The sequence below is a fragment of the Protomyctophum parallelum genome (assembly GCF_964188405.1).
Source record: "Protomyctophum parallelum genome assembly, chromosome: 3".
Classification (NCBI taxonomy): Eukaryota; Metazoa; Chordata; class Actinopteri; order Myctophiformes; family Myctophidae; genus Protomyctophum; species Protomyctophum parallelum.
In genome coordinates, this window is record NC_139698.1 from 7,649,338 (window position 1) to 7,676,196 (window position 26,859).

The 26,859-nt window shown below is 46.1% G+C and overlaps 5 protein-coding genes across 6 annotated transcripts in view; all 5 read right to left on the reverse strand.

Annotated features, from left to right (window-relative positions):
• s100w (S100 calcium binding protein W) overlaps positions 1 to 26,859 on the reverse strand; it is a 270,184-nt gene that overhangs the window by 14,493 nt on the left and 228,832 nt on the right. The window lies entirely within an intron of this gene.
• On the reverse strand, positions 3,496 to 10,625 carry LOC310856513 (kelch domain-containing protein 3-like; the record flags this gene model as incomplete). The annotated part of the gene is made up of 3 exons (XM_083761985.1): positions 3,496 to 3,558; positions 6,644 to 6,793; positions 9,513 to 10,625. The coding sequence occupies 3 exons, from the start codon at positions 10,623 to 10,625 to the stop codon at positions 3,496 to 3,498; spliced, it is 1,326 nt and encodes a 441-aa protein (XP_083618111.1).
• LOC310856514 (kelch domain-containing protein 3-like) lies at positions 12,412 to 13,641 on the reverse strand (the record flags this gene model as incomplete). Its single annotated transcript, XM_083761986.1, has 1 exon — positions 12,412 to 13,641. One exon carries the CDS (start codon positions 13,639 to 13,641, stop codon positions 12,412 to 12,414), a length of 1,230 nt encoding a protein of 409 aa, XP_083618112.1.
• LOC310856515 (kelch domain-containing protein 3-like) lies at positions 15,511 to 16,770 on the reverse strand (the record flags this gene model as incomplete). Its single annotated transcript, XM_083761987.1, has 1 exon — positions 15,511 to 16,770. The coding sequence occupies one exon, from the start codon at positions 16,768 to 16,770 to the stop codon at positions 15,511 to 15,513; it is 1,260 nt and encodes a 419-aa protein (XP_083618113.1).
• s100a10b (S100 calcium binding protein A10b) overlaps positions 24,366 to 26,859 on the reverse strand; it is a 7,719-nt gene continuing 5,225 nt past the window's right edge. For both annotated transcript variants that reach the window (XM_083761003.1, XM_083761002.1), the window contains exon 3: positions 24,366 to 24,653. In XM_083761003.1, coding sequence (XP_083617129.1) covers positions 24,486 to 24,653 — 168 coding nt within the window. In that variant the 3' untranslated portion in view covers positions 24,366 to 24,485. The remainder of the gene's footprint in view (positions 24,654 to 26,859) is intronic.

Genomic DNA, 26,859 nt, shown 5'->3' on the forward strand with positions numbered 1-26,859 from the left:
TGCGTGAGTGGCTCTGTGTTTGAACATGCGTGCTTTACGCAAGCAGCCCATTCACTCCGTCCGTCTGGCGGTTACATAAGCCGGCCTCCATTTTCCATCGCTCTGTCCCACTTCTGGAGGGGCAGGAACTCTACTGTCCCCCTGCCAGGGAGACTTTATACATGCTGCCACACAGTTTAACATGTGGCCGCTCTCTCTCTCTCTCTCTCTCTCTCTCTCTCTCTCTCTCTCTCTCTCTCTCTCTCTCTCTCTCTCTCTCTCTCTCTCTCTCTCTCTCTCTCTCTCTGGATCTCGCCTCTCCAACCAGATCACATTCTCCTCTACAGGGGTAAGATGGCACAATAAAGAGGCAGATCGTGTGTTCGAGGCGTTGTTAGAGAACCATTCATTCTTTCATTAATTTGTTCATTCATTCTATCATTAATTTGTTCATTCATTCATCCATTCATTTGTTCATTCATTCATCCATCCATTTGTTCATTCATTCATTCATTCATCCATCCATTTGTTCATTCAATTGCAGTGACATTTTAAGTAAAGAATACATGTCAGATCTCATAGCAGTTATATAAATATTAATAAAATGTGGGGATGTACATACATTTAAGTTTTGTAGATCGGCTATTTTTGGCCAAGACATTTGATGTAGAGAGAAAGAATCACACTCGTGTTTAAAGTGCTCTAAACAAACATTAAAAGTCCATAGACTTGGCTGCTACTCTGTTAACCCATTTTTACCAATTACCTGCACTATAATACTTCACCTATATGACGAGGAAAACCCATAAACTTTAACAATAATGTGTATACGCTCCATAATGCAATTCCAATGGTGAAAGCTGTGTTGTTTCACCCAATGAAAAAATGGCGGATTCGACCAAGCCCCGGAATATCCGTATGTGTGTACGAATATGAAGGCTCTGTTCACTTCTGGTCAAACAGAGTCAGTGCATGTGCTGATATTGTGCATGATGTTATTGGCTCACTAGTCACTGGTAAACCAGTGCAGGTATTAAATAGATAGAGTTCTAGGTTTAAGACTGGTTCACAGGATATTTAACATCACCATGGTGCTTCAGCAAGAATGCATACAAAGAGTTCCATCAAAGCCTTTATTGTTCCGTTGCACACATGAGCATTTGGTTCATGAGCAAGGAGTTGGTGAGGCTTCACGTTATGGGTTTTTATTCATTGACGCATAATGGTCTGATTCTGAGACTCAGGACAGAGAGGTTCCAAGGTGGAGTTCATGCTGCGGCTGCCAAACAAATTAAGGGACAGGCACTCAAACAGTATATATATAGCAGGCCACTGATTGAGGTGTGAGTGAGCACAGGTGTGATTAGGGATTGGTAGGGAGGGAGTGACAACAGGAAATGGGTGGATCCAATCCATGAGTAGGCCAGGGGGAGGGTTGCTGTTGAGAACTAGGATGACTCTTTTCTACAGCAGGTCTCAAATGGACCATTTTGGTTCCATGTGTAGGCTATAGCTACACTCTCCCAGAGTTATGGGGTCCTTCATTGAAATAAAAAGGTTTGAGTTAGTATGTATTGATAACACCTGTGAGGGAAGTAAAGGAAAGCAACGTTATAAAGGACGTGATAGAAAATGCAGCACACCGTGTGTGTGTGTGTGTGTGTGTGTGTGTGTGTGTGTGTGTGTGTGTGTGTGTGTGCGTGTGTGTGCGTTCGTGCGTGCATTGGAGCTGGTTGTTAACCTTTTCCAAAATGTAAGCTAGCTGTTTATTAGCACTTTTGCCACGTGCTCTCTTTAGTGTTATGGCCAGTTTTCGGTGGAGAGGTGACAAAGTAAAAACAGAGAGATGTGTTTGTGTGAGCGAAGACCACAGCGGCGTGACGTCATGTTGTAGTTTTAGTAAAAACAGAGAGATGTGTTGTGTGAGCGAAGACCACCGCGGCTTGACGTCATGTTGTAGTTTTAGTAAAAACAGAGAGATGTGTTGTGTGAGCGAAGACCACAGCGGCGTGACGTCATGTTGTAGTTTTAGTAAAAACAGAGAGATGTGTTTGTGTGAGCGAAGACCACCGTGGCGTGACGTCATGTTGTAGTTTTAGTAAAAACAGAGAGATGTGTTTGTGTGAGCGAAGACCACAGCGGCTTGACGTCATGTTGTAGTTTTAGTAAAAACAGAGAGATGTGTTGTGTGAGCGAAGACCACCGCGGCGTGACGTCATGTTGTAGTTTTAGTAAAAACAGAGAGATGTGTTTGTGTGAGCGAAGACCACCGCGGCGTGACGTCATGTTGTAGTTTTTGGTGGTCACCTCTCGGCCTTTAGCAGTAGGGTACAGTCGACTGAGTCGAGGTCCCCAAGTCAATTCAATTCAATTCAATTCAAAGGGCTTTATTGGCATGATAAAACATACAGTACGTTTACATTGGCAAGTCTCCGGTCTAGATGCACATATAGTTTTGGGTGCGCCTCCTCGCACGCAGTGTGCACACAATACATCCCCGGGTATGTATACATAAATTAATAGAGCTGGGTGTAACGGGAGCGCGTACAGTAAGACAGTATCTCAGCACCTATTCAGAAGCTCGATGACCTGGCTGTGGAAAACTATCCCTCAGTCTGTTGGTCGGGGCATTCGATACGGCTGTATCGCCTGCCCTGACTGTAGCAGCGTCAACATATTGTGGCTGACGGGGTGGTAAGTGTCTCTTGATGATTCGCTTAGCCTTGTGGCATGAACCCGGCACGAACTCCACAATGTCAGACCACACACACACACACACACACACACACACACACACAAACACACACACACACAAAATCTATTTTATTTGGCTAACTTTCACTTTAACTTAAAAAAATAGCAGATATACAAGCTCACAGAGCATGACTTTGTGCTAGGTTACTTAACAGGAAAAGGAGTAAAAAGACAATTTAGACTAAATACTTATTCGATATCTCTGAAAAGGAATATTTTGGAGACATTGTATCGCCTCAACGATATTCATCACCATATTGCCTAGCCCTACTTTGTGCCATGCTGCAAGCTTGTAGTGTTTTTTGAGCACTTTTGAAAAATGTTAAAAGTTTTTACACAAATCTTGTCTTCTGGGAGTGCCTTGCTGGCACAAAACATTTTCAGATGCATATGAGTAAATGTTTTGTATGTTCATAAGCATGTTTGTCTACAGGTACCAGTGTCAAGTGAAAATCATTCATCACTTTTTCTATTGACCTTTTTTAAGCTTGGCCAGCTGCCATTTTGAACGCCATCATGGAAATTACGCCTTTCCGGAAGGTGTATTTTACTAACCTTGTAGTATATTCTTAAGCACATGTCCAGTGGTAGGCCTACCAGAATAATTTAAGATATAGCCATTCTAAGCTCCCCGCAGCCATGTGGGACGCCATCTTGAAAATGATGGCTTACTGGGGAGTATATTTTGTTGCATGCCCCCATACTACCAGAATCCATTGAAAAACTTGTTTTATAAAGTTTTGGCGGTTAAGTGATATTTTATCATTCGTACAGGTTGATGGTACGAATGCCATCCACACTGGAGGGTGGTGCAGAAGGGTGCGTCTAACAATAGGAACCGCACATGAGTCAGAGGCTTTTCAAGAATGGCATGAATTATAGGCTCATGTGTTATTAAGATACAGGTGGAAGTACAGGTTCCCATTGTCGGTGTTTACAGAACAAACACGCATCCTTTCATCATTCCTAGCTTCGAATGGCCGAACCCTAGGACATGCTTCCATTGTGCAAGCATCAATCATCGGCACTTTTTGCATGGTTATTAAGGTATACATGAGATATATACAATGGTAAATGCTGCATTTAAAGCACCTTTGTCCAACATGCTTTACTGTGCATTGCATTTGTCCTTTCATGCTGTGTGCGAATGCCCACATGCACATCCGTGTGTAATTGTGCAATTTCAGTCTCTCTCTCTCTCTCTCTCTCTCTCTCTCTCTCACACACACACACACACACACACACACACACACACACACACACACACACTGATGGCAGAGGCAACCATGCAAGGCAGGCACCAACCTGCCCATCGCCCACCCGAAGCACTTATGGGTTGAATGTCTTGTTGAAGAACACTTCAGCAAGAATACTATTTTTGAGGTACAATCTAGAAGCTCAGTTGCGATGCAACACATTGTGAACTTATAGATTGGCTATGTTCGCTATTTGGGATGAAGTGATTTCTTGACACCCTCTAGTCTTAGTTCATTAAATCATAATGTTGAGAGGGCTCTACAGAGAGCACCCCCACCCACCTCAGCTTCCTCGCCTCTTAACAGCTGCAACCCACGATTTCCGCAGCCCTTGCTAGGCTACCCGCTCTGGCGGAGAGGTGCCCACTGAGTGCCCTTGTAAGTGCTGTACATCCTTGTACAAACTGGGATGGTTCTTTGTCCAACAGACAATACCTTACACCTGCTTGGTAATTACTTAGTAGTACTCACACTATCTAATTATTTGGACAATTTCCTAAGAGACTGGGAGAGAGTATTTGATTTCCTAGATTGGACCTAGAAGGATCCACGTAGCCTATACTGACTAAAATTGCCTTCCTCGTAATGGTATCATTACCAGAGTGGTGTAAGAGTGGCGTAAGAGTGGTGACATCCTCCTTGGCACCAATGGACCAATTTCTTCACCGTAGACACGCGAGCGCCTACAATTTCACTCCCACAATTGAGACAGCGCTACCGTTCACTAAGGGAGAAAGGTGTACTGCAGGCCAGCCCATAGAATCCACTGAATTCAACTTGAATTAATAGTCTACATTTGAAATGATATAGTTGAACTGGAGACGATATTGATTTAAAACATATATATATATAAGTTTCCACTTCACGCTCAGGTGGCGCAGTGGTATAAAAGTCCCTGCCATCCACCACCGCTTGAGGTTGTGGGTTTGAATCCACCGCGGTGCGTCCGGCTGTTTGGGGAGGGTGATATTTGTCACTGCAGGTCATCTAATACAGGCATCAGGGAGGGCATGTTGGGTGGGAGGAGTAGGACGAAGGTCCTCCCGGTGGGAGCTCCTCGTTGGTATATGTGATTGAGTAGGATACAACAGAAGTTACTTAAAAGAATATATATCCCACAATTTTGTAAACCATTTTTTCACCCAGTGTCAATGATCTAATGTAATCCTAGGCTCTACACTCCCTCTGCCAACCTGGGGAGAGCAACGGGCTGACCTCATGTTTCCTTCCATGCATGAGGAGTCCAAGCCGCTTCTTTTCATCTGACAGTGGGGAGCTTTCCCAGTTGGACGTAACGCGTTATTCCAACCACGTTAAACCCAAATTTCCCCTCCATCGGCTGGCCAGGGGGAGGCAATTTAGAGACTGCTGTGTTTCTGTGAGGTTACCTACCCCAGGAGACACATGGAGAGCAAACTCCACAGACAAAGGCCCTTTAGTCAAGCCCGCCTCAGGTATGGGCACTGATGAGAACACGCCCCCAGCGCACACAGCGTCCCCAGCGGGAATCAAACCCAGGATCTTCTAGCTGTGAGGCAACAGCACTACCGACTCTGCCACTGTGCCCCTTACAACAGCAGTTACTGACAACACATGAATCTGTCTGGCAGAAACCAACATGTTTTTAGAACAACACAATAAAAAGTCGCTATAATGTGGCTTTATGTGTTCCTCCACCCTCCAATTAATTCCTACCCTCACAGATTTATGTGTTGCTTCAGTATATCTCCGACTAAAATAGTAACTTTATAAATCTATCTTAAAAGACGGAAATAAAACCGCATGAGTTTTCAGCTTTTGAATCAGCTTTTGTTGCACATTTGGTTTATGTGCTAAAAGAGTGACTTTGAGAGCTGTTTCCCCGTTGCAATGGAAGTCAATGGGCTGGTATTTTTATTTATTAAATTGCTAATAAACAACACAACGGAGCGACATAACTCATGGAATGGACTAGTTTGCCCATAATAAGGTAAGAAAACAACCCAAACCACAAAAAAAGTGGTCTTACCCTTTAAGGTGGTTTGACCGATATCCAATGGAGTTACTGTAGGAGGTTTAGTCAGAAGCACTTTTTAATAAATCATTGGCTCAATATTTGTAAAACCCACACACAGATGTAAAGGGTGTTCAATAGCCCAGATTTATAAACAATCTGGCCGACAGCAACATATATATATTATGAGGCAGTTGTGCGTATGCTCTTTGTTTAGACAAATCTATGGAGCAGTGCCCTGTAGGCCAGGTGTAGGCAATCAGTGCTGCGGTGTAAAGCTGCGCCTAATGGTACGCCGCAGCTACTTCCGCCGTGGATTTGTCTCTACTGGGACAGGCAGTGTCCTCATCCACTCCCAATCATTTTGAGGGCCTTCTTTTGACCTTTTGGCCAGGTCAAGATGAGCACTCATTCGGATGAGTGAGGCGTATTCCATGACATGTGCGGTCTTGTATCTTGTAGACAGTGGTCCGGCTCTTTGGTGGTGAGATCACTCTCGTCTCGTCTCCTTACTGGCCACGGGTAGAGTGGCCCGGATGGTAACCGCAAGGTTTTACCTAGACTATAAACGAGTGTCATGTTCTGACTGTATGTTTAACATTAACCCCAGGCCCAACCTTAACCTCGACGGCACCCTATAACCTCAACCTTATAACCCGACCTCCACCGACAGCTCTATGCTGCTCTGGGCTGTCACCTCTCCAGCCGGATCACATTCACCCAGCAGGAGAGGAACAATAGAGAGGGTGGATCGTGTGTTCGGGGCGGTACAGAACGTGCCGTGGTTCCACTCCACTGGGTCTACTCTGTACTGGACCCGGAGAGAGACATTATGGAGAGAAGGAGGCCATGGTGCAGGAGGTGAATCAGAGGTTTTCCTGCTTCGATCCCAGCTAGCTAAAGCATAGCGTAATGCTAACACCAAACGGAGTTCCCGCCCAAAATGGGGTTAAAGCCCTTCTAACTTGGCTGCAGAACATTGGCCTTCACGTTTGAGACTTGAGATTAACCTGTTTTTGGGGCGGGAACCCCTTTTGGTGTTTTACACATTATGTTATAATTTTAGCTATTGGAAAATAGCAGATCTGCAAGCTTGTATAGGTCTGCTATTTTTGAAAATATTTATTTCAGAAAACTGGAGGATTTAGAATAATTAATTTAATTTCGAGGTCAGGCCTAAATATGTTAATTAGACTCTGAGCAGGTGACAGGTGTGACGACACACACCTGTCCATGGATTGCATAAATCAACCGTTGGACGAGACAGATGACACCCCGCCGGTATCTGGATCGGGTTCTCTCCATGTCCACGTAGCATCCATCAAGCTGCACCGGCCATGCCTTTTAGATGTAGCCATAACATAAGACAGCCACATGGAAATACGTTAGCCGACCAATGACTATAAAATATGTCGTGACAGAGAGAGAGAGTGTGTGTGTGTGTGTGTGTGTGTGTGTGTGTGTGTGTGTGGGGTGGGGTGATTTATCCTGTGTGTGTCCACGCAAAACTGCTGCCTGTCACTCCAAGTTCAGAGACTAATTAGTTTGACTCGGGTCAGGTGTGAGTGCTTAAATCAGCCCTCGTCCATCCTACAACTAGATATGTCATAAATAATAGTGTGTTTTGCAATTAGCACTTACGAAACATTCATTTCCCCCGAGGAAATGTATTTTATGTAACTTAATAATGTCCAATTAGCCTTCGGTTTCAGGTCCGGTTCAATATACCACCCCTATTATCAATTTTGCCTCATTGGCTTACATAATAGCTGATATCGATGTCATTAAAAAAGGTCAGAGATATCGGCCAAACCGATGTCAGTCAGGCTTTACATAATAAAGTGCCCGATGCTTGAGTGCAAAGCAAGATGTCATAGGGTATCATTGGCTCCCGGGTTTGACCCCTGACCTTGTTAAGGCAGTCTGTGTAGGACAATTAATAATAATGATAATGAGGCAACACAAGAATTCAGAGTTTGGGAGTATAAGGATTTTACTTGAGTAAGGAGACAAGACTTACATGACCTGTTCATGCACGGAAACCCCAGTCTGACTCCCAGAGTCACAATAGGGCGACAGCCTTTATAGCTCACTCGCACAACAACCAAACCCCCAACATAGCCTCAAGACGTTGAGCCAGTTCAACAAATGGGACAGTAACATCGTAAAACAAACAGCACTACAGGGGTGTGACAGATGAGATAATCTCAGACTGTAACTTTAGAGGAGATATTATTAAATGTTTACATCTTAATTTCTACGACAACTTCCCAGTGTCAGGGCGGACACACAAGGCCTTACGCCACTATTATTATTACTGGCCCTGAGGGGCGCTAGCCCGTCCAACGTCTCAGGCGCTGTATGTTCCGCCCTGTGACGTCATGTACTGTATACGATGAGTGTGGGTTCCCTGCATTGCTGTCACGGCCCATCCTTCACTCACCTAAGAGACACCTAACGCCACAAACTGTCAGCTATACTTCTCCACTGGCGTGCCTTTATACGGCCACAATAATAGAGCTGGGTACTTGACGGTGGACGGGTAGACTGGTGGCTATTTACCCCCATAGTCCACCACTTATTGTGTCATTACTTGCAACAGGGTTGTGTCTCACTCAGGTCATAAGTCTTTATATTCTCTGTAATGGCTACGGAGGCTGAGCTACAATAACTCAGGGACCTGGTAGCACAGCTAAAAGCAGATATAGTACTTAATTGAGACAGGAGTGGATAGATGCTCAGCCTGGTGTCAGTTCCACCCTCCTCGGTGCCCTCTTCGGGTGGGGTCAGTGCTATGGCTCCAGAGAGAGCCTAGATGTGAGTGATTTCTCATTTGACTTCCTCATTGCCACCTGACTTGTAAAGTGTGCATGTGAAGCCACCAGGGCTGGACTGGGACAAAAATTCGGCCCGGTCATTTTTGCAGAAACTCTACCGCCCACTCCGTCGAGACAACTACACAACCCTTTCTAGAGGGTTTATTTGTCACTCACTGATACAGGTACAGTGACATTACCGGTATGACCTGTGGCCACAGTGTAATGGATATTGTTTGCATTGCACACCTCAACCGAATGGTAGAAATGGCTTTCAGGTTGAGTTCATTTTCATTGACTTAAAGTGTGCTCTACCAATTGGTCGATTAAACGGTTAATATGAAAGCATGACATCAAGGTTATTATTCACCAAAAAATTACAAAATATATAAGAAAATTTGTAAGGTTAAAAAAAAGGTAGTCTTTACAAAATTAAATGATGAAAAGAAAGAAACCTCCCACCCAAATTGGCCTCATGGTGGCACTATAACCTGTTAACTGCAAACTATTTATTCGTGTCTGACGGCTGCAGCCAACAACTGACACAACCCTAGATAGGCAACCCGGACTGGTGGAGATCTGCCTTCTGAGGAACGCCCCTGTCTAGTTTTATTCCGTTGCTGGCGGTCAGTACCTCCTTCGGCTAAGAGTATTTATCTTAGCAGCTTCATTTTTCTCAGCGGCTTTCTTTTTCTTAGTTGGCCTGGTGTGTACCTTTCCTGACATGGCCTCCAGTTCCCACCTGATGTTGTGAGGGAGTCCAGACTCCTCCAGACCGCGCTGAATTGCCGCCAGCTTGCATAGTGTCTTAAGACTAGGACTCAAGTCTAAGACGTACAGGTCATCGTGGACCGGGTCAAATCCCTGGTATCCCCCAAAGAGGACGACGCGATCTCCCACCATGCAACAGCACATCCAGTTATCGCTCGGACCTTTCCCCTTGCAGTGAACCTCCATCCAGGAGAACGTCTCCAGGTTGAACTTCCAGAGGTGTCTGGGCTTTTTCCGTCTATTGCTGCCGAACACGTACAGCTCTCCGGTCCAGGTGAAGGCCGAGTGGTACAGCCTCTGTGCTTGCGGACGCAGCCTCGTGGAGGAATGGTTCAGCCAGCGGAAGGTCTCCGTGTCGAACACCCTGACGTAATTGTGGAAGCTCCACTCCTCCTCCTCGGCCGCCACCCCTTCCCCGCCAAACACAAACATCTTGGTCCCGATGACGTTGGCGGAGTGGTACGCCGAGGGCGGTGGCAGCTGGCCCCCCGTGGGGACGATCGCGGACCAGACCATGGTCCTGGTGTCCAGCTTGTGGAGGTCGTTGGCGCAAGCGTACACGTATTCGTCATAAACGCCATGGTACACACGGGATCGTACAACACCCAGGTTGAAGCACCCGCCGAGGGTGTACCCGCCGTGGAGGTACATGACCCTCCCAAGGGAACAGGCCGCGCCGTAAGACCGGGGCATCGGGACGGTCCCAGACACCCAGGGCTTGGACCAGTGGTGAGTGCGCACGTTGAACGCGTACGGCTTGCTCTTGCAGATGTTTCCCCGGTCGGAGAATCCCCCGCAAACGTAGACCGTGTCCTCTATCAGTACGGCGGTGTGGCCGGCGCGCCAGGACGGAACACACTGCGGACGTTTCCCCCGGTCGATCACCGGGCGCAATGCGGTCCAGCGCAACGTGACCGTGTTGAAGACGTTGACGGGGATCTGGTCCCCGACGAACGTGGAGCCCCCGAACGCATAGATATTGTGCCTCACGGCGACCGCCACAGGCTTGTCCTCTCCCTTGGGCGCCCCCTTCAGGTGAACTGTCCAGTGCGGCATGTCGCAGAACAGATGGCGGGGAATCTGTAAAGGAGTGGAGCGTTACCGTGAGGCAACCCTTTAGAATGATACAGCGGCAACAAATGTCAGGCGACATCTGGCCAATCCGTGAAGTCTACGGGTTGGTTTGACCAATGGCGTTAAGTCATCGATTCTTACCTTTTTGAGGGGCGCTAGCCTCCCCCTGCCCATGCCCAGATTTGTGTGTGCATGTGTACACCAAAAGTGATTTGCCTGGAATGTGATGATGTACGATGATGATGTATAATTTATTTTACATTTATGAAACAAATAAGAGGTAGGGGTATGGGCCTACGTAAAGTTAGCCTTGGTCACACTCTTACTCATTTGCAAAGAGAAAAGCCTGGTCACAACCTAAGGCAGAGAGAAAAGCCTGGTCACAACCTAAGGCAGAGAGAAAAGCCTGGTCACAACCTAAGGCAGAGAGAAAAGCCTGGTCACAACCCAAGGCAGAGAAAAAAGCCTGGTCACAACCTAAGGCAGAGAGAAAAGCCTGGTCACAACCTAAGACAGAGAGAAAAGCCTGGTCACAACCTAAGACAGAGAGAAAAGCCTGGTCACAACCTAAGGCAGAGAGAAAAGCCTGGTCACAACCTAAGGCAGAGAGAAAAGCCTGGTCACAACCTAAGACAGAGAGAAAAGCCTGGTCACAGCCTAAGACAGAGAGAAAAGCCTGGTCACAACCTAAGTCAGAGAGAAAAGCCTGGTCACAACCTAAGACAGAGAGAAAAGCCTGGTCACAACTTAAGACAGAGAGAAAAGCCTGGTCACAACCTAAGGCAGAGAGAAAAGCCTGGTCACAACCTAAGACAGAGAGAAAAGCCTGGTCACAACCTAAGACGGAGAGAAAAGCCTGGTCACAACCTAAGACAGAGAGAAAAGCCTGGTCACAACCTAAGACAGAGAGAGAAAGCCTGGTCACAACCTAAGACAGAGAGAAAAGCCTGGTCACAACCTAAGACAGAGAGAAAAGCCTGGTCACAACCTAAGACAGAGAGCGAAGCCTGGTCACAACCTAAGGCAGAGAGAAAACCCTGGTCACAACCTAAGGCAGAGAGAAAAGCCTGGTCACAACCTAAGACAGAGAGAAAAGCCTGGTCACAACCTAAGACAGAGAGCGAAGCCTGGTCACAACCTAAGGCAGAGAGAAAACCCTGGTCACAACCTAAGACAGAGAGAAAAGCCTGGTCACAACCTAAGACAGAGAGAAAATCCTGGTCACAACCTAAGACAGAGAAAAGCCTGGTCACAACGCTAGCCCCTCCTATATATAGCTTTGAGGGTTTGTGTAAACACAAGCATTGTGTTAACACAAACAAGGAAGGTGAGGATGCAAATTGTGATTGGCCGGAATGAGATGATGTATGATGATAGAGCTTCACACGGATGTGATATTTTAAGAGGTGCACAAAAAACGACAAAATATAGAAGAAAATTTGTTTGTTAAACAAAAAGTAGTCTTCACAAAATTAAATGATGAAAAGGAAGAAACCCAAAATGTTTTCAAATTGGCCTCATGGTGGCACTATAACAGGCCGATTCACATGTTGAGGGGGCCTCAGCTTACCTTCAAAATTGCTTTTCACTTATACCCATAGGGGGCGCCACAAACTGGAATTTTCCCCCGCCTGGCGCCCAATCTATTTATTTGTGTCTGATGGCTGCAGCCCACAATTGACACAACCTTGGATAGGCAACCCCGCCTGGTGGAGATTTGCCCTATAAGGTACGCCCCTGTCTAGTTTTATTCCGTTGCTGGCCGTAGTCAGTACCTCCAAAGGCTAAGAGTACTTTTCTTAGCGGCTTCATTCTTCTCAGTGGCTTCCTTTTTCTCAGCGTCTTCCATTTTTTCATTTGGCCTGGTGTGATCCTTTCCTGTCATGGCCTCCAGTTCCCACCTGATGTTGTGCGGGAGTCCAGACTCTTCCAGACCGCGCTTTATCACCGCCACCTTGCATAGCATCTTGAGACTAGGACTCAAGTCTAAGACGTACAGGTCATCGTGGACCGGGTCAAATTCCTGGTATCCCCCAAAGAGGACGACGCAATCTCCCACCATGCAACAGCACATCCAGTTATCGCTCGGACCTTTCCCCTTGCATTGAACCTTCTTCCAGGAGAACGTCTCTGTGTTGAACTTCCAGAGGTATCTGGGCTTTTTCCATCTCTTGAACTCGCCGAACACGTACAGCTCTCCATTCCAGGTGAACGCCGAGCTGTACAGCCTCTGTGCTTGCGGACGCAGCCTCGTGGAGGAATGGTTCAGCCAGCGGCAGGTCTCCGTGTCGAACACCCTGACATAGTTGTGAAAGCTCTCGTCCTTGTCCTCCTCCGCGCCTTCCCCGCCGAACACAAACATCTTGGTCCCGATGACGTTGGCGGAGTGGTACGCCGAGGGCGGCGGCGACGGCTGGCCCCCAGCGGGGACGATCGCGGACCAGACCATGGTCCTGGTGTCCAGCTTGTGGAGGTCGTTGGCGTAAGCGTACACGCTATCGTCATAAATGTCATGGTACACCTCGGATCGTACACCTGGGGCGAATTCCCCGCCGAGGGTGTACCCACCGTGGAGGTACATGACCCTCCCGAGGGCGCAGGCCGCGCCGTAAGACCGAGCTTTCGGGACGGTCCCGGACACCCGGGGCTGGGACCAGCGGTGAGCGCCCACGTCGAACGCGTATGGCTTGCTCTTGCAGATGTCCCCCCCGGCTGTGAATCCCCCGCAGATGTAGACCGTGTCCTCTATCAGCACGGCGGTGTGGCCGGCGCGCCAGGACGGAACGCACCGCGGACGTTTCCCCTGCCGGTCGGGCACCGGGGGCAACGCGGTCCAACACAACGTGACCGTGTTGAAGACATTGACGGGGATCTGGTATGCGTGGTACGCGGCGAATATGGAGCCTCCGAACGTGTAGATCTCGTGCCTGACGGCAACCGCCGCAGGCTGGTCCTGTCCCTTGGGAGACCCCTTCAGGTGCACTGTCCAGTGCGGCATGTCGCAGATTCCTCAGGTGAATCACAGCAGAGCATCACTCTGTGAAGGAGTGGAGCGTTACCGCGAGCCAACACTTTAGAATGGTACCGCGGCGACAAATGTCAGGTGACGCCTGGCCAATCCCAAGTCGATGGGGTTGGTTTGACCAATGGCGGTAAGTCATCGAATCCTATGTTTTTGAGGGGCGCTAGCCCTGCATGCACCTCTTATGCCCAGCTTTGCATGTGTACCCCATATCGATGATTTGATTGGCTGAGGGCTTAGCGAGTGATGATATAAATCACACCCGTGTGAAGTGAGGGGCGCTCTAATCACTTATTGACCATATACCAACCTTGAAACATACCACCGACATACTGACAGACATACTGACAGCCAATTTGCTCAGACAAATATTATGACGTAAATTCTCCTTTCATTGTCAACGGCAAATGTGACGTGTATATTCTTCCTGTATTATTATTTGCTGGCATGTTGGTGATTCTGTCTTTTGTTTTTGTTTCATGTAGTCTTTGTAATGTAATGTATGTCAATAATTGAGAAAATCCAATAAAATACATTGAAAGAGGAGGGGCTATAGTGCCCTAAAAGAAAAACAGGTGACATTGATGAACAAGCTGGTGACAACAGAACAGTGAGTCATGGAAGGAATGTCTATATGAATTGTGGGTTTAGGTGTTTATTATAAAGGTACAGGTGTGGACCACATGTTGCTCTACAGGTTGGTGTTTTAACAAGGACAAACATTACAGCATTGCACAATGTGGCTCCTAAGTATATCCATGCTTATCCACGCTGTTGTTTGTTTTGTTGACTAAAACTATGTCGAAAAACTTTCCGCCGTTCAATTGGGCCGCCTCAGCATCACGTTCTCATTCCCATGATGCACTTCATCGAGTCACCGTCACGGTATCTTCATACCGGCTATTTAAACTGGTTTGTACTGCTCATCCTGCTTGCTTGTTTGCTGCTGCATTGCTGTCTGCTTAAACTTACAGTATGCTGCTCACCCTCCACCAGCTACCACCTGTCGTTTTGTAGGCCTATCTGCTGTTTAGGTACGGGGTTTTCGGAGTCCCTGTGGTTGGGACTGATCTGCGCTTGATCAGAGTACCTAAAAAGCAGATCTAATTCATCGCCCAACCATAATAAATATATTGCTAATTTTATATTCAATAAATATATATTTCATCCATTCATGAGTTGTCCTGACTGAAAAACGAAAATGACTAAAATAAGGAGGGACTAGTGAAGAAGAGGGGGACGTGTCCACAACGCTAAGGAAAGGCCCATTTGGCCCAAACGTATATGTTATTTGCAAACTAAAGTAATCATGACAAAAATGCAACACATTTAATGAACAGAAAGGCTCATTGTGTGCAATGTGTGGCCATGCATGTGTGGCCCAGGTGGAAGGAGAGGAGAGACAGAGCCATGCATTATTGCATGCATTATTGCAATTATTGATGAACAGATCATCATTTAGTTTGAGGGGCTTTTTTTAAGGGGTGCACAAAAAATGACAAAATATAGAAGAAAACGAGTTTGTTAAACAAAAAGTAGTCTTCACAAAATTAAATGATGAAAAGGAAGAAACCCAAAATGTTTTCAAATTGGCCTCATGGTGGCACTATAAGAGGCCGCTTCACATGTTGAGGGGGCCTCAGCTTACCTTCAAAAGTGATTTTCACTTATACCCATAGGGGGCACCACAAACTGGAATTTTCCCCGCCTGGTGCGCAAACTATTTATTCGTGTCTGATGGCTGCAGCCCACAATTGACACAACCTTGGATAGGCAACCCCGCCTGGTGGAGATTTGCCCTATAAGGTACGCCCCTGTCTAGTTTTATTCCGTTGCTGGCCGTAGTCAGTACCTCCAAAGGCTAAGAGTACTTTTCTTAGCGGCTTCATTCTTCTCAGTGGCTTCATTTTTCTCAGCGGCTTCCTTTTTCTCAGCGTCTTCCATTTTTTCAGTTGGCCTGGTGTGTTCCTTTCCTGTCATGGCCTCCAGTTCCCACCTGATGTTGTGCGGGAGTGCGGGAGACTCTTCCAGACCGCGCTTAATGACCGCCACCTTGCATAGCATCTTGAGACTAGGACTCAAGTCTAAGACGTAAAGGTCATCGTGGACCGGTAAGTTGCCTGGTAAATTTACAGGTAAATTATGGTAAATTCCCCCAAAGAGGACGACGCGATCTCCCACCATGCAACAGCACATCCAGTTATCGCTCGGACCTTTCCCCGTGCATTCAACCTTCTTCCAGGAGAACGTCTCCGTGTTGAACTTCCAGAGGTGTCTGGGCTTTTTCCCTCTCTTGCCGCCGAACACGTACAGCTCTCCGTTCCAGGTGAACGCCGAGCTGTACAGCCTCTGTGCTTGCGGACGCAGCCTCGTGGAGGAATGGTTCAGCCAGCGGCAGGTCTCCGTGTCGAACACCCTGACATAGTTGTGGAAGCTCTCGTCCTCGTCCACCTCCGCGCCTTCCCCGCCGAACACAAACATCTTGGTCCCGATGACGTTGGCGGAGTGGTACGCCGAGGGCGGCGGCGGCAGGCCCCCAGCGGGGACGATCGCGGACCAGACCATGGTCCTGGTGTCCAGCTTGTGGAGGTTTTTGGCGTAAGCGTACATGCACATGACATGGTACACCACGGATCGTACACCTGGGGTGAAGACCCCGCCGAGGGTGTACCCACCGTGGAGGTACATGACCCTCCCGAGGGCACATGCCGCGCCGTAAGACCGGGCCTTCGGGACGGTCCCAGACACCCGGGGCTTGGACCAGTGGTGAGTGCACACGTTGAATGCGTACGGCTTGCTCTTGCAGATGTACCCCCCGGCGGTGAATCCCCCGCAGATGTAGACCGTGTCCTCTATCAGCACGGCGGTGTGGCCGGCGCGCCAGGACGGAACGCACCGTGGACGTTTCCCCTGCCGGTCGGGCACCGGGGGCAACGCGGTCCAACACAACGTGACCGTGTTGAAGACGTTGACGGGAATCTGGTATGCGTGGTTCTCGTCGAATATGGAGCCTCCGAACGTGTAGATCTCGTGCCTGACGGCAACCACCGCAGGCTGGTCCTTTCCCTTGGGCGACCCCTTCAGGTGCACTGTCCAGTGCGGCATGTCGCAGATTCCTGAGGTGAATCACAGCGGAGCATCACTCTGTGAAGGAGTGGAGCGTTACCGTGAGCCAACACTTTAGATTGGTACCACGGCGACAAATGTCAGGTGACGCCTGGCCAATCCCAAGTCGATGGGGTTGGTTTGACCAATGGCGGTAAGTCATCGAATCCTATGTTTTTGAGGGGCGCTAGCCCTGCATGCACCTCCTATGCCCAGCTTTGCATGTGTAGCCCATATTGATGATTTGATTGGCTGAGGGCTTAGCGAGTGATGATATAAATCACACCCGTGTGAAGTGAGGGGTGCTCTAATCACTTATTGACCATATACCAACCTTGAAACATACCACCGACATACTGACAGACATACTGACAGCCAATTTGCTCAGACACATATTATGATGTAAATTCTCCATTCATTGTCAATGGCTGTTAACAGGCCTGTTACACACACACACACACACACACACACATTTTTAAACCATTCACTTTTACTTCAAAAAGTTGAATTGTGAACCATGAACTGATTGTGTCATGCCACACTTTTGTGGACTTTTGTGAACATATCAGACACATATCATATTAAGATCTTACCCCGCATGCCCAAGCACCAGCGCTCGCCCAGCAGTCTGCTGTCACCCAGGCGGATGTGTGCACGTGACCTCGCCCTTTAGGGTGAAAGTTCGCTACTCGCCCTCAGGCGTCTTACTGGTTTCGTAGAAGTAAGAAAGGGAAGAAGACAATGGGCAAGGGCGGAAAGGAGATCAAACAAGAAAAAACTAAATACAAAATATATCTACAGAGATAAGTTATAAAATATGCATGAGAATAGCAACAGGTGTATGCTGTGCAATCACACCCGTGTGAAGTGAGGGGCGCTCTTATTATCATCATATGTCATCTTATACATAAGCCCTGGTGACAACAGAATGGTGAGTCATGGAAGGAATGTCTACAGTATATGAATTGTGGGTTTAGGTGTTTATTATAAAGGTACAGGTGTGGACCACATGTTGCTCTACAGGTTGGTGTTTTACAAGGACAAACATTACAGCATTGCACAATGTGGCTCCTAAGTATATCCATGCTTATCCACGCTGTTGTTTTGTTAAAATGAATGAGCGTCACGCCTGTCACAGACAAAGCCAGTTCAGTCAGGAAACGCAGTGCAGTTGCTGCTGGCCGTTCAATTGGGCCGCCTCAGCATCACGTTCTCATTCCCATGATGCACTTCATCCAGTCACACACTCATTCCATCTTCATACCGGCTATTTGAACTGGTTTGCACTGCTCATCCTGCTTGCTTTTTGATGTGCACAGAGTGCACAGTATATAATTTTATCTGAGGATCTAAACAGCAGCAGGTATCGTTTCTGGCTACAAAGTATCGCGGGATTTGGCTGCCAGACAGGAAACGGTTGGAAGTCTCGCGGTACTTGGTGCATTCAGAAAGGTACTTTGTGCTCTTTAGATACCATACCTCTATAAAGATTACACAGTGTACAATAATGTGTTACATGTCTTCTGTTATTTTCCAGAAGTGATTACTTTACAAAAGGTCTCAGTCATTCATAAATAATGTTTCTTTATGAGCTGGTCACTGAGCTCTCATTGACTCACAGTGAATTCTGCCAAACTTCCAGGTAGTTTGGCTCCCATGAAAGTGTCATGGCACAGCCCAGTCACGTGACCACTTCTCTTCCTTCTCAGAGCTTCCTTGGGAGGAAGGCAAGGACTGTCTAAAGAGGACGAGACGCGAAGCCCGTACGGGTGACGGCAATAGGCGGCAGGCCACCAGGAAAGGTCCGGGCGTGCTGCCATTCTGCCAGTGCCATCATGATAATTTCACTGTACCTGTATCAGTGAGTGACAAATAAACCCTCTACAAAGGGTTGTGTAGTTGTCTGTTGGTTTGTATCATTTAGGCCTATGTTGTTCTGTAAAAGTGGTGGTATTAGGGTTTGTTTGTTTGTGTCTGCCACATCAGCGAATGACGTGTGGGACTTGCACACCCTGAATACACCCACATAGTAATGCAGCATGTTAACCCCTTGACTATAGTATGCGCCTTTGAGCATGGCATGAACACCCTCGAGTATGTTTGAATGAACTAACTCCGCAAGCTACGTCTCATTTATACGCTCTGAAAAATAGCAGATCTACAAGCTCATGTACATGTAGATCGGGCTATTTTGGCATGCAATCAAATGTAAAATGTGGCATTACGATGCCATCAAGGCCCGCCAAGACACATTTTTGTCGACAAAATCAACTGTAGATTTAGTCGACTAAAACTAGACTAAAACTAAAACATTTCAGATGACTCAAATGTGACTAAAACTAAATGAGATTTTATTCAAAAGACTATATATATATGACTAAAACTAAATCAAACAACACTGTTGCTGTCAGGCAGAAACCTCTTATCATCATACCCCCATGTCCCGATACTGTATCGGTATTGGAAAAGTATCCGTATCGGCCCTTATTTGTCCTATTGGGTCATATCGCTATCAGCGAATATGCCAGTCTAACCACCGATCCGACACAGGGGTAAGGGGTTGACACTATGGCAGGTACATAAATTGTTGGGGCATGTGGAGTTTGCTTTTGAGTTGCCCAAACTGCAAGTGCACATTTGAGTGAGGAGTCTGCTATAAACACAACACCAGATATATATCTAGATAGCTATAAACACAACACGAGATATATAGCTAGATAGCTATAAACACAACACCAGATCACAACACTGGTATCGGTATCATCCCTATACATCAAACACAAAGCATCAAAAGTAGATGTAACCTTTTTTAACTTGTGTTTTGTCTCATTGTCTATATAATATGTCTATGCCTTACATGAAGATTTGTTTTGTGTTTTATACCTGCATGTCTTAAATTGTTTTATATACTGTATGTAATCTCGTCAGCATTGAAAATGAGGGAGAACCTCAATTGCGCTTTCGAGAATAAATAAAGGTTTCAATCAATCAAATGTTATTTGCAAACTAAAGTAATCTTGACAAAAATGCAACACATTTAATGAACAGAAAGGCTCATTGTGTGCAATGTGTGGCCATGCATGTGTGGCCCAGGTGGAAGCAGAGGAGAGACAGAGCCATGCATGTGTGGCCCAGGTGGAAGGAGAGGAGAGACAGAGCCATGTGTAGACCAGGTGGAAGCAGAGGAGAGACAGAGCCATGTGTAGACCAGGTGGAAGGAGAGGAGAGACAGAGCCATGCATGTGTGGCCCAGGTGGAAGCAGAGGAGAGACAGAGCCATGTGTAGCCCAGGTGGAAGCAGAGGAGAGACAGAGCCATGTGTAGACCAGGTGGAAGCAGAGGAGAGACAGAGCCATGCATGTGTGGCCCAGGTGGAAGGAGAGGAGAGACAGAGCCATGTGTGGCCCAGGTGGAAGGAGAGGAGAGACAGAGCCATGTGTAGACCAGGTGGAAGCAGAGGAGAGACAGAGCCATGCATGTATGGCCCAGGTGGAAGGAGAGGAGAGACAGAGCCATGTGTAGACCAGGTGGAAGCAGAGGAGAGACAGAGCCATGTGTAGACCAGGTGGAAGCAGAGGAGAGACAGAGCCATGCATGTGTGGCCCAGGTGGAAGGAGAGGAGAGACAGAGCCATGTGTGGCCCAGGTGGAAGGAGAGGAGAGACAGAGCCATGTGTAGACCAGGTGGAAGCAGAGGAGAGACAGAGCCATGCATGTATGGCCCAGGTGGAAGGAGAGGAGAGACAGAGCCATGTATGGCCCAGGTGGAAGGAGAGGAGAGACAGAGCCATGTGTAGCCCAGGTGGAAGGAGAGGGGAGACAGAGCCATGCATGTGTGGCCCAGGTGGAAGCAGAGGGGAGACAGAGCCATGTGTGGCCCAGGTGGAAGGAGAGGGGAGACAGAGCCATGCATGTGTAGCCCAGGTGGAAGGAGAGGAGAGACAGGTCTTTTATACTCTGTGGAGACAGAGGCCAGGTGTCTCCTCTTCCCCATGATTAGCTCTCCAATCAGCACCCTGCAAGACAGTTGCAGTCAGGCACACCTGGGTAAAGGCCCCCCGGGGCCCCACCGGGGGACCAAGTGCCACATGCACTTTGGAGCCAAGCCCCCCCCCCCCCCCCCACACACACACACACACACACACACACACACACACACACACACACACACACACACACACACACACACACACATAATAATAATAATAATAATTTTCCTACTATGAGGAAAACATGCACATGTACATATGATACTCTTTTTCTACTATTGTTTGCTCTTTTTTGCAATATATTCTATTTTGTTTGCTATGTTTTGCTGTTTGATGTTATATTATATTTTTGCTGCTGCATTGTCTTAAATGACAAAAATAAGTTTTACTCTTATGTACCTGTACACAGGATGTAACAATAAAGCACAACCTTGACCTTGTTCTATTCTGTTCTAATTTGACTGCACTAATATCTTCTATGAAATGCTTATTTGGAAATTATTTTCTAATTTGGGTGAAATTGCCATCTGATTTTATCGCCTTACTGTGGTTTTCCCTCTACTATTGTACTCTTGTCCTATTTCGTTTTCTTATTTCATTGCATCAACTATTATATTGTTGTATTGTTTTGTTAGCACGGTCTTGCATAACATGCCACACATTTCATTTCAGCAGTGTTGAACTCTGACAAATACACCCTCTTCAAACCTTAGTTTTTCAGTTTAGAACTAAATTGAAAAACTAAACAAAACTTGTGAATAAAATAACTCAAAATTATACCAACCTGGTGTATGAAATGGATTGACATAATTCAGCTGCTCTATTGGTTTATTAGTGACCCCTAGTGGTCATGTGGAGACAATACATACACCATACTGTACAATAATATTTGAGTATTGTTTTACTTTTTTCTACCCAGAAAGGGACATTGAAATGACGTCTGAAAGCACATATGGTAATGACTGCGTTGGACTTTGAACCAAGGGGACTTTTCTGGGTCAGTAACTCTAACCAAACAAGGAGCAACGCCAGCCTGGTTTCATTAGCGCGGCCCCTTCGACCAGAGAGCAAGAGAGAGGAGGAACTAATTAATTGAATTCAATAATGGATGAGACACTTAATTAGCTTGATGTATAGTGTTTGGAAAGCTCTCTCCATTCTCCGGTCCCTCATGACACGCTGTCACTGGACCAGTGGTCAAATTGGGACAACAGTGTCAGTGGGGGAGTGTTTGAACTGGGACACCTGCTGGGGCCTGTCAGACTGGGACGAGCTGTCATCCCAACACCTTTATACTAATAGAGCCAATCTTTCCCTATTAAAGGAGAATTCCATACTAAAAGGCTTTCTTACCTTTCTTTGTAGTTCCATCGCTCAAAATTATAATTTCTTTGTATATATCCTCTCTTCATAATGTAAATAATATCCCACGCGGCACACTTTACTACTTCTTTCGATGGAAATAAGCGAACTAGCATAACACCCCATAGCCCCAATCAATTCCCATTCAATGCAATGCAATTCATTGAGGGCTTATGGTAGGGAAAATAGCCAATAAGGAGTTTTTGCACAAAAAAACACCTGGACCTCTTTGGTGGGGACGTAACAACTACAAAGAAAGGTAACAAAGATAAGAAAGCATTCTAGCATGGAATTATCCTTTAACAAAGCCCTCGGTCTCACTCTCAATCAACTACAGTCCTGCTAATATTTGAACCGCTTTCCAACCTGCGTTACCTGCCGCCACACAATATGTTTTTTGGAAAGACAGACAGACCTAAATAGTCACTATATTGTGCAGTGCACTATGTGGCAGGATATTTGTCCACAGCATTACTCATAACAAACAGACAGAAACCTTAACACTGCACAACAGACTCAATCAGTGATTACAGGTTGGCCGGCTGTGGAAGAGAGGCCGACATAGACAAACCTGGCAGCTCCCCAGACTCTCTCTTTTCCTGGTGTTCAATTTAGCCCAGGTCGATGTGGTTTTGACGTTAGGTTTAGGCATAGTTTCTGTGAGGCTATAGGGTTAGCGTTAAGGTTACGTTTAGGGCAGGCATATGTATATGAGGTTAGGGTTGAGCTAGGTTCCGTTTATAGGCATCATTTTTGTGAGGAGAACGTGATGCGGAGCAACTGCACTGAGGTTCCTGACATGAACTTATTGCTCTGCGCATGTCTGTGACGCGAAGCTTATTAACACTGACTTGATCTGCCCAGCCAATCTCCTATACGTGAGGAAAGGTGAGAACGCTGTAGGCCTACTGTACTATATATGTTCAAGGTTGGCAGCAAAATATGTACAGTAGCCGCCTCCTTTTTACTACACACGGTTCATTAACATAAAGTCTGTTTGTTATTATTATCCTTATGTTATGAATTATTTGGCAATAGCAGAAGCCTTGTTGTACCAAGCTTATTCGTATCAATTTGCATTGAGATAAAATATATCTTCTAATACGGTTTGTGGGATTTATTTTTTGGGGGATAATTTGAAAGGATGTGAAGACTTGTTCTGTCTTCTTCACAAACCGTTCACTAACCGTTCACTAACAGACAGAATGATGTTATATAGTACGTACATATCAGATTCAGATGTGAATCATTCACTGCACCTGGATTTGATCTTTGATCTCAGAGGCATTCGGTTCCGGTCAGCTAGGCTAGCTCTTCCTGAATGAAGCTTAAAGGGCCACCCCTTTTGCAACCAGAGCTTATTTAATGTGCGCTTAGTTGCACACTGGCGTGTTCGTGTTGCCTGCGGTAATTAGCAGATAATGACGCACACGTGTCACATGTGTGACACGTGAGCTTGTAGATCTGCTATCTATTCTACGGATGACGGCACCTGCACGCAAACCAAGTATAAGTCAGGCTTGAGTGGAAGGTCATCATAGGTTAACTGTAGGACAGACAGCACAGATGAAAGCAGCCTGTTGGTTCCACCTCATTCATCATTCACTGAAAGCATTCATTGCAGATCCACAGCCATGTTGTTGTTCCCCCATATCTCTGCTGTCGGGAAGAAGAAACCGCCCGGGCTAACTCATTTCTCAGGAAATGAGGAAAACCATATATATATGTTTTTTAAACAAAGCACTACTGCCTGATCATCAAAGTTGGTAGTGTAACTTTATACAGTATAGGCTATTGTCTATGCTGTTGTCAATGACTTTAAGAGGTTAAAGGTATATTCAGTGATTTCACTCAAAAAACCTTAGGTTTCGTTTTTGGCTGTGGGACCCAGCCTTTCGTCCAATCAGGATAGAGAGTCAAAAACGAAACCTAAGGTTTTTTGACCCCCAGGGGTTAACTGGGGACAGGGAGGAACTCCTTATATGGCCAGCACACTCTATAGTAGGGAGGATTATCACAACAAAACAAAAAAATAAGTGATATTTGAATTAAGTGAAATCACTGAATATACCTTTAACTTTTATTTGGTTAAATTAGTATTCAAACTAAAACACAGATCTAAAGGGTGGTCAATAGTATTTTTTAACGTTATGTTATGTTATGTTATGTTATGTTATGTTATGTTATTTATGTTCCTTTCTGACATTATTAAAGACCATATGGTGACCAAATCAAGCCTGAGAGACACGTTTGAAAAAGTCAACTTTACTTTAAAATCAGGGTCATTTACGGACATCCGCTACATTATACTGTATACATATACAAAAAAAAAAATCTATGGTCCCAGAAACTCTATCTGTGATGTTCACTTCTTCTTGGCGCTGGCGGCGTCCTTGGACTTCTGGTAGAGCGTCTCACAGGCGATGGACAGGCCCACCACCAGGGCCGCAAACTCCTCAAAGTCCACCTTGCCGTCGCGGTTCTGGTCCAGGTCTTTCATGATCTTGTCCACCGTCTTGGGGTCCTTCTGGGTCTGAACGACACAAAACACACATGGTAGTCTGTCATTACTACTGGGAAGAATGATGATGATATAGTTAGCAAAATGAAATATGTACCGCACATCCTCCATTCTTGGTGCCGAGCCAAACTGTTGAAACATTCAGCGACACAGCCGTGTCGCTGAATAACACATCATTAACACATCATTTTTAAACCCCATACGTTGTTGAGGGGAGTCCCTCTGGGCTCTATATACTATAGTGTCTTTCCTGTTTTCACTTTAGACATTAAATATCTTGTAATGTTTTTTTTCTTTTTCCCCACAATTCGGATGCTGTGAGTTTAACTTCTTCCACCTCTGAATAGAAGGAAGGGAGATTCCTGTGATTTTTTACCGCTTTCCTGACCACACCCTATGCCATGTTTTATAGTGTCAGCAATACTGCAGCTGGAGTACCGAGGTGATGCGTCATCATCATGCCCTCCCCGGAGTCCCCCCTAACAGTGTTAAGAATGCTCGTCTTAGTTTCCTGGGGAAACTGCGCCCTCTGCTGGGCATGTTTGGCAATTGCAGTGGCGTTCCATGAGCAGGTGGTGACTGTCTGTTTTTGATTATTTGTACTCCAACAGGGAACATTCCACACCCTCCTCCACTGAGGAGCAGGCTTGTGCTATAGTTAGCTACAAATAAGACTGAAACTAAAAAAAAAGTTAGTAATGTTCATGAACAAAGCCAAAAACGACACACTAGAATAGAGCACCGAAGTCTGACGTCAATATCGGCAGAGAGCGCTAAGTCCACGGGTTCATGTACTTTTTATTTTCATTGTAATCCCCATAGGGGGATTTTAGCCTCATATAATAACTGTGTTTGAAAAATAAACAAATCATCCAGGCGGTTTCACTCATATGGATATGAAGAATCAACTGACACAAATGTTACTGCTGCAGAAACAGATTGTATCAAATTTGAGTGACTGACTGTCGTGACCGATACAGAGAAAGCTCCCTGACATCGCCGGGACAGTTTCTTTCTTTTTGGACCACGATTCTTATATGAGACGATTTTAAGATAACCCCATGTTATTCTCCATAGAGAAATTACTTCCGTGAACCAGGCAGAACCACGGGATGAGCGAGTGACGTCAGGACTTCGGCGCTCTATTGCAGATAATCTTTGTTTTACTCATTCTACCTTTTTCGGCGTCTATAAATTAAGGCTTTTCTCAGAACTATGCTGAAATTGAACAAATTAATATTTCTCAACTCAAAACTATAGAGCGTACCTATAAGTACAGTACTTAAGTAACTTAGTTACTTTCCACCACCGTAGGCCTATATATTGACAGACTAGAGCTAATTATTTAGCTCTGGCAGATAGGTCTGGTTTCTAGGCTATGTTACAGTAGAGCAGGGGTATTCAATTAGATTAGGCCGGGGGCCACAACTGTAGAATTATTGTGTGTGGGGGGCCGCACAGTGTGCGCGCGAAGCGCAGAAATTTGTGGGTTCTCAAAATGCTTTTTGTGCTCAAACACGAAGATTTATGTATATTTCCGCACAGTAATGAGCAGGATAATATGTCTATACAGGTATATGCCACCTTAGAATAGATGTAGGCCTAGACCTATTTGACAGTGCATAAACAGCATTGCTTTGACATTAACGACTGGACGGACACACACACACACACACACACACAAACACACACACACACACACTCACTCTGCTGTGGGCAGTTCAGAAACCCGTCCACGACCACCAGTGACATCATCGTTAGGCAGATTGTTTTTTAAACAAGATTTATTTACGTGAGAATAGTTTATCAGACTATAAAGATCAGATTACATAGAGCAGTGATTCCCAAAGTGGGGTTCGGGGTCCGGGGACCCCCAGGGTCCTGGAGGCAGTTCCAGGGGGTCCCCAGGGAAATGATGGTTTGGAACCAAATGGACCCTTATGGGTCTGTAACTGTAACTGTGTACAAATGGAACCAAATGGACCCTAACAGGGTTTATTATTGTGAGAATGATGGCTTCCATTTTCGCATTGCAACTTTTCAGGACTAGAAAGCCTGCAGTTTCTATTAGCTTGGATTCTCCATTGATGTCACTGTTGGGTGGGTTTCTGAACTGCCCACAGCCCTCCTATGTGACACAGACCGAGTAGAAAAAAATGTGTCATTTTATCATGATTATTAGTGAGGACCTATTATATGAAGATAGGTTGAAAAGTGG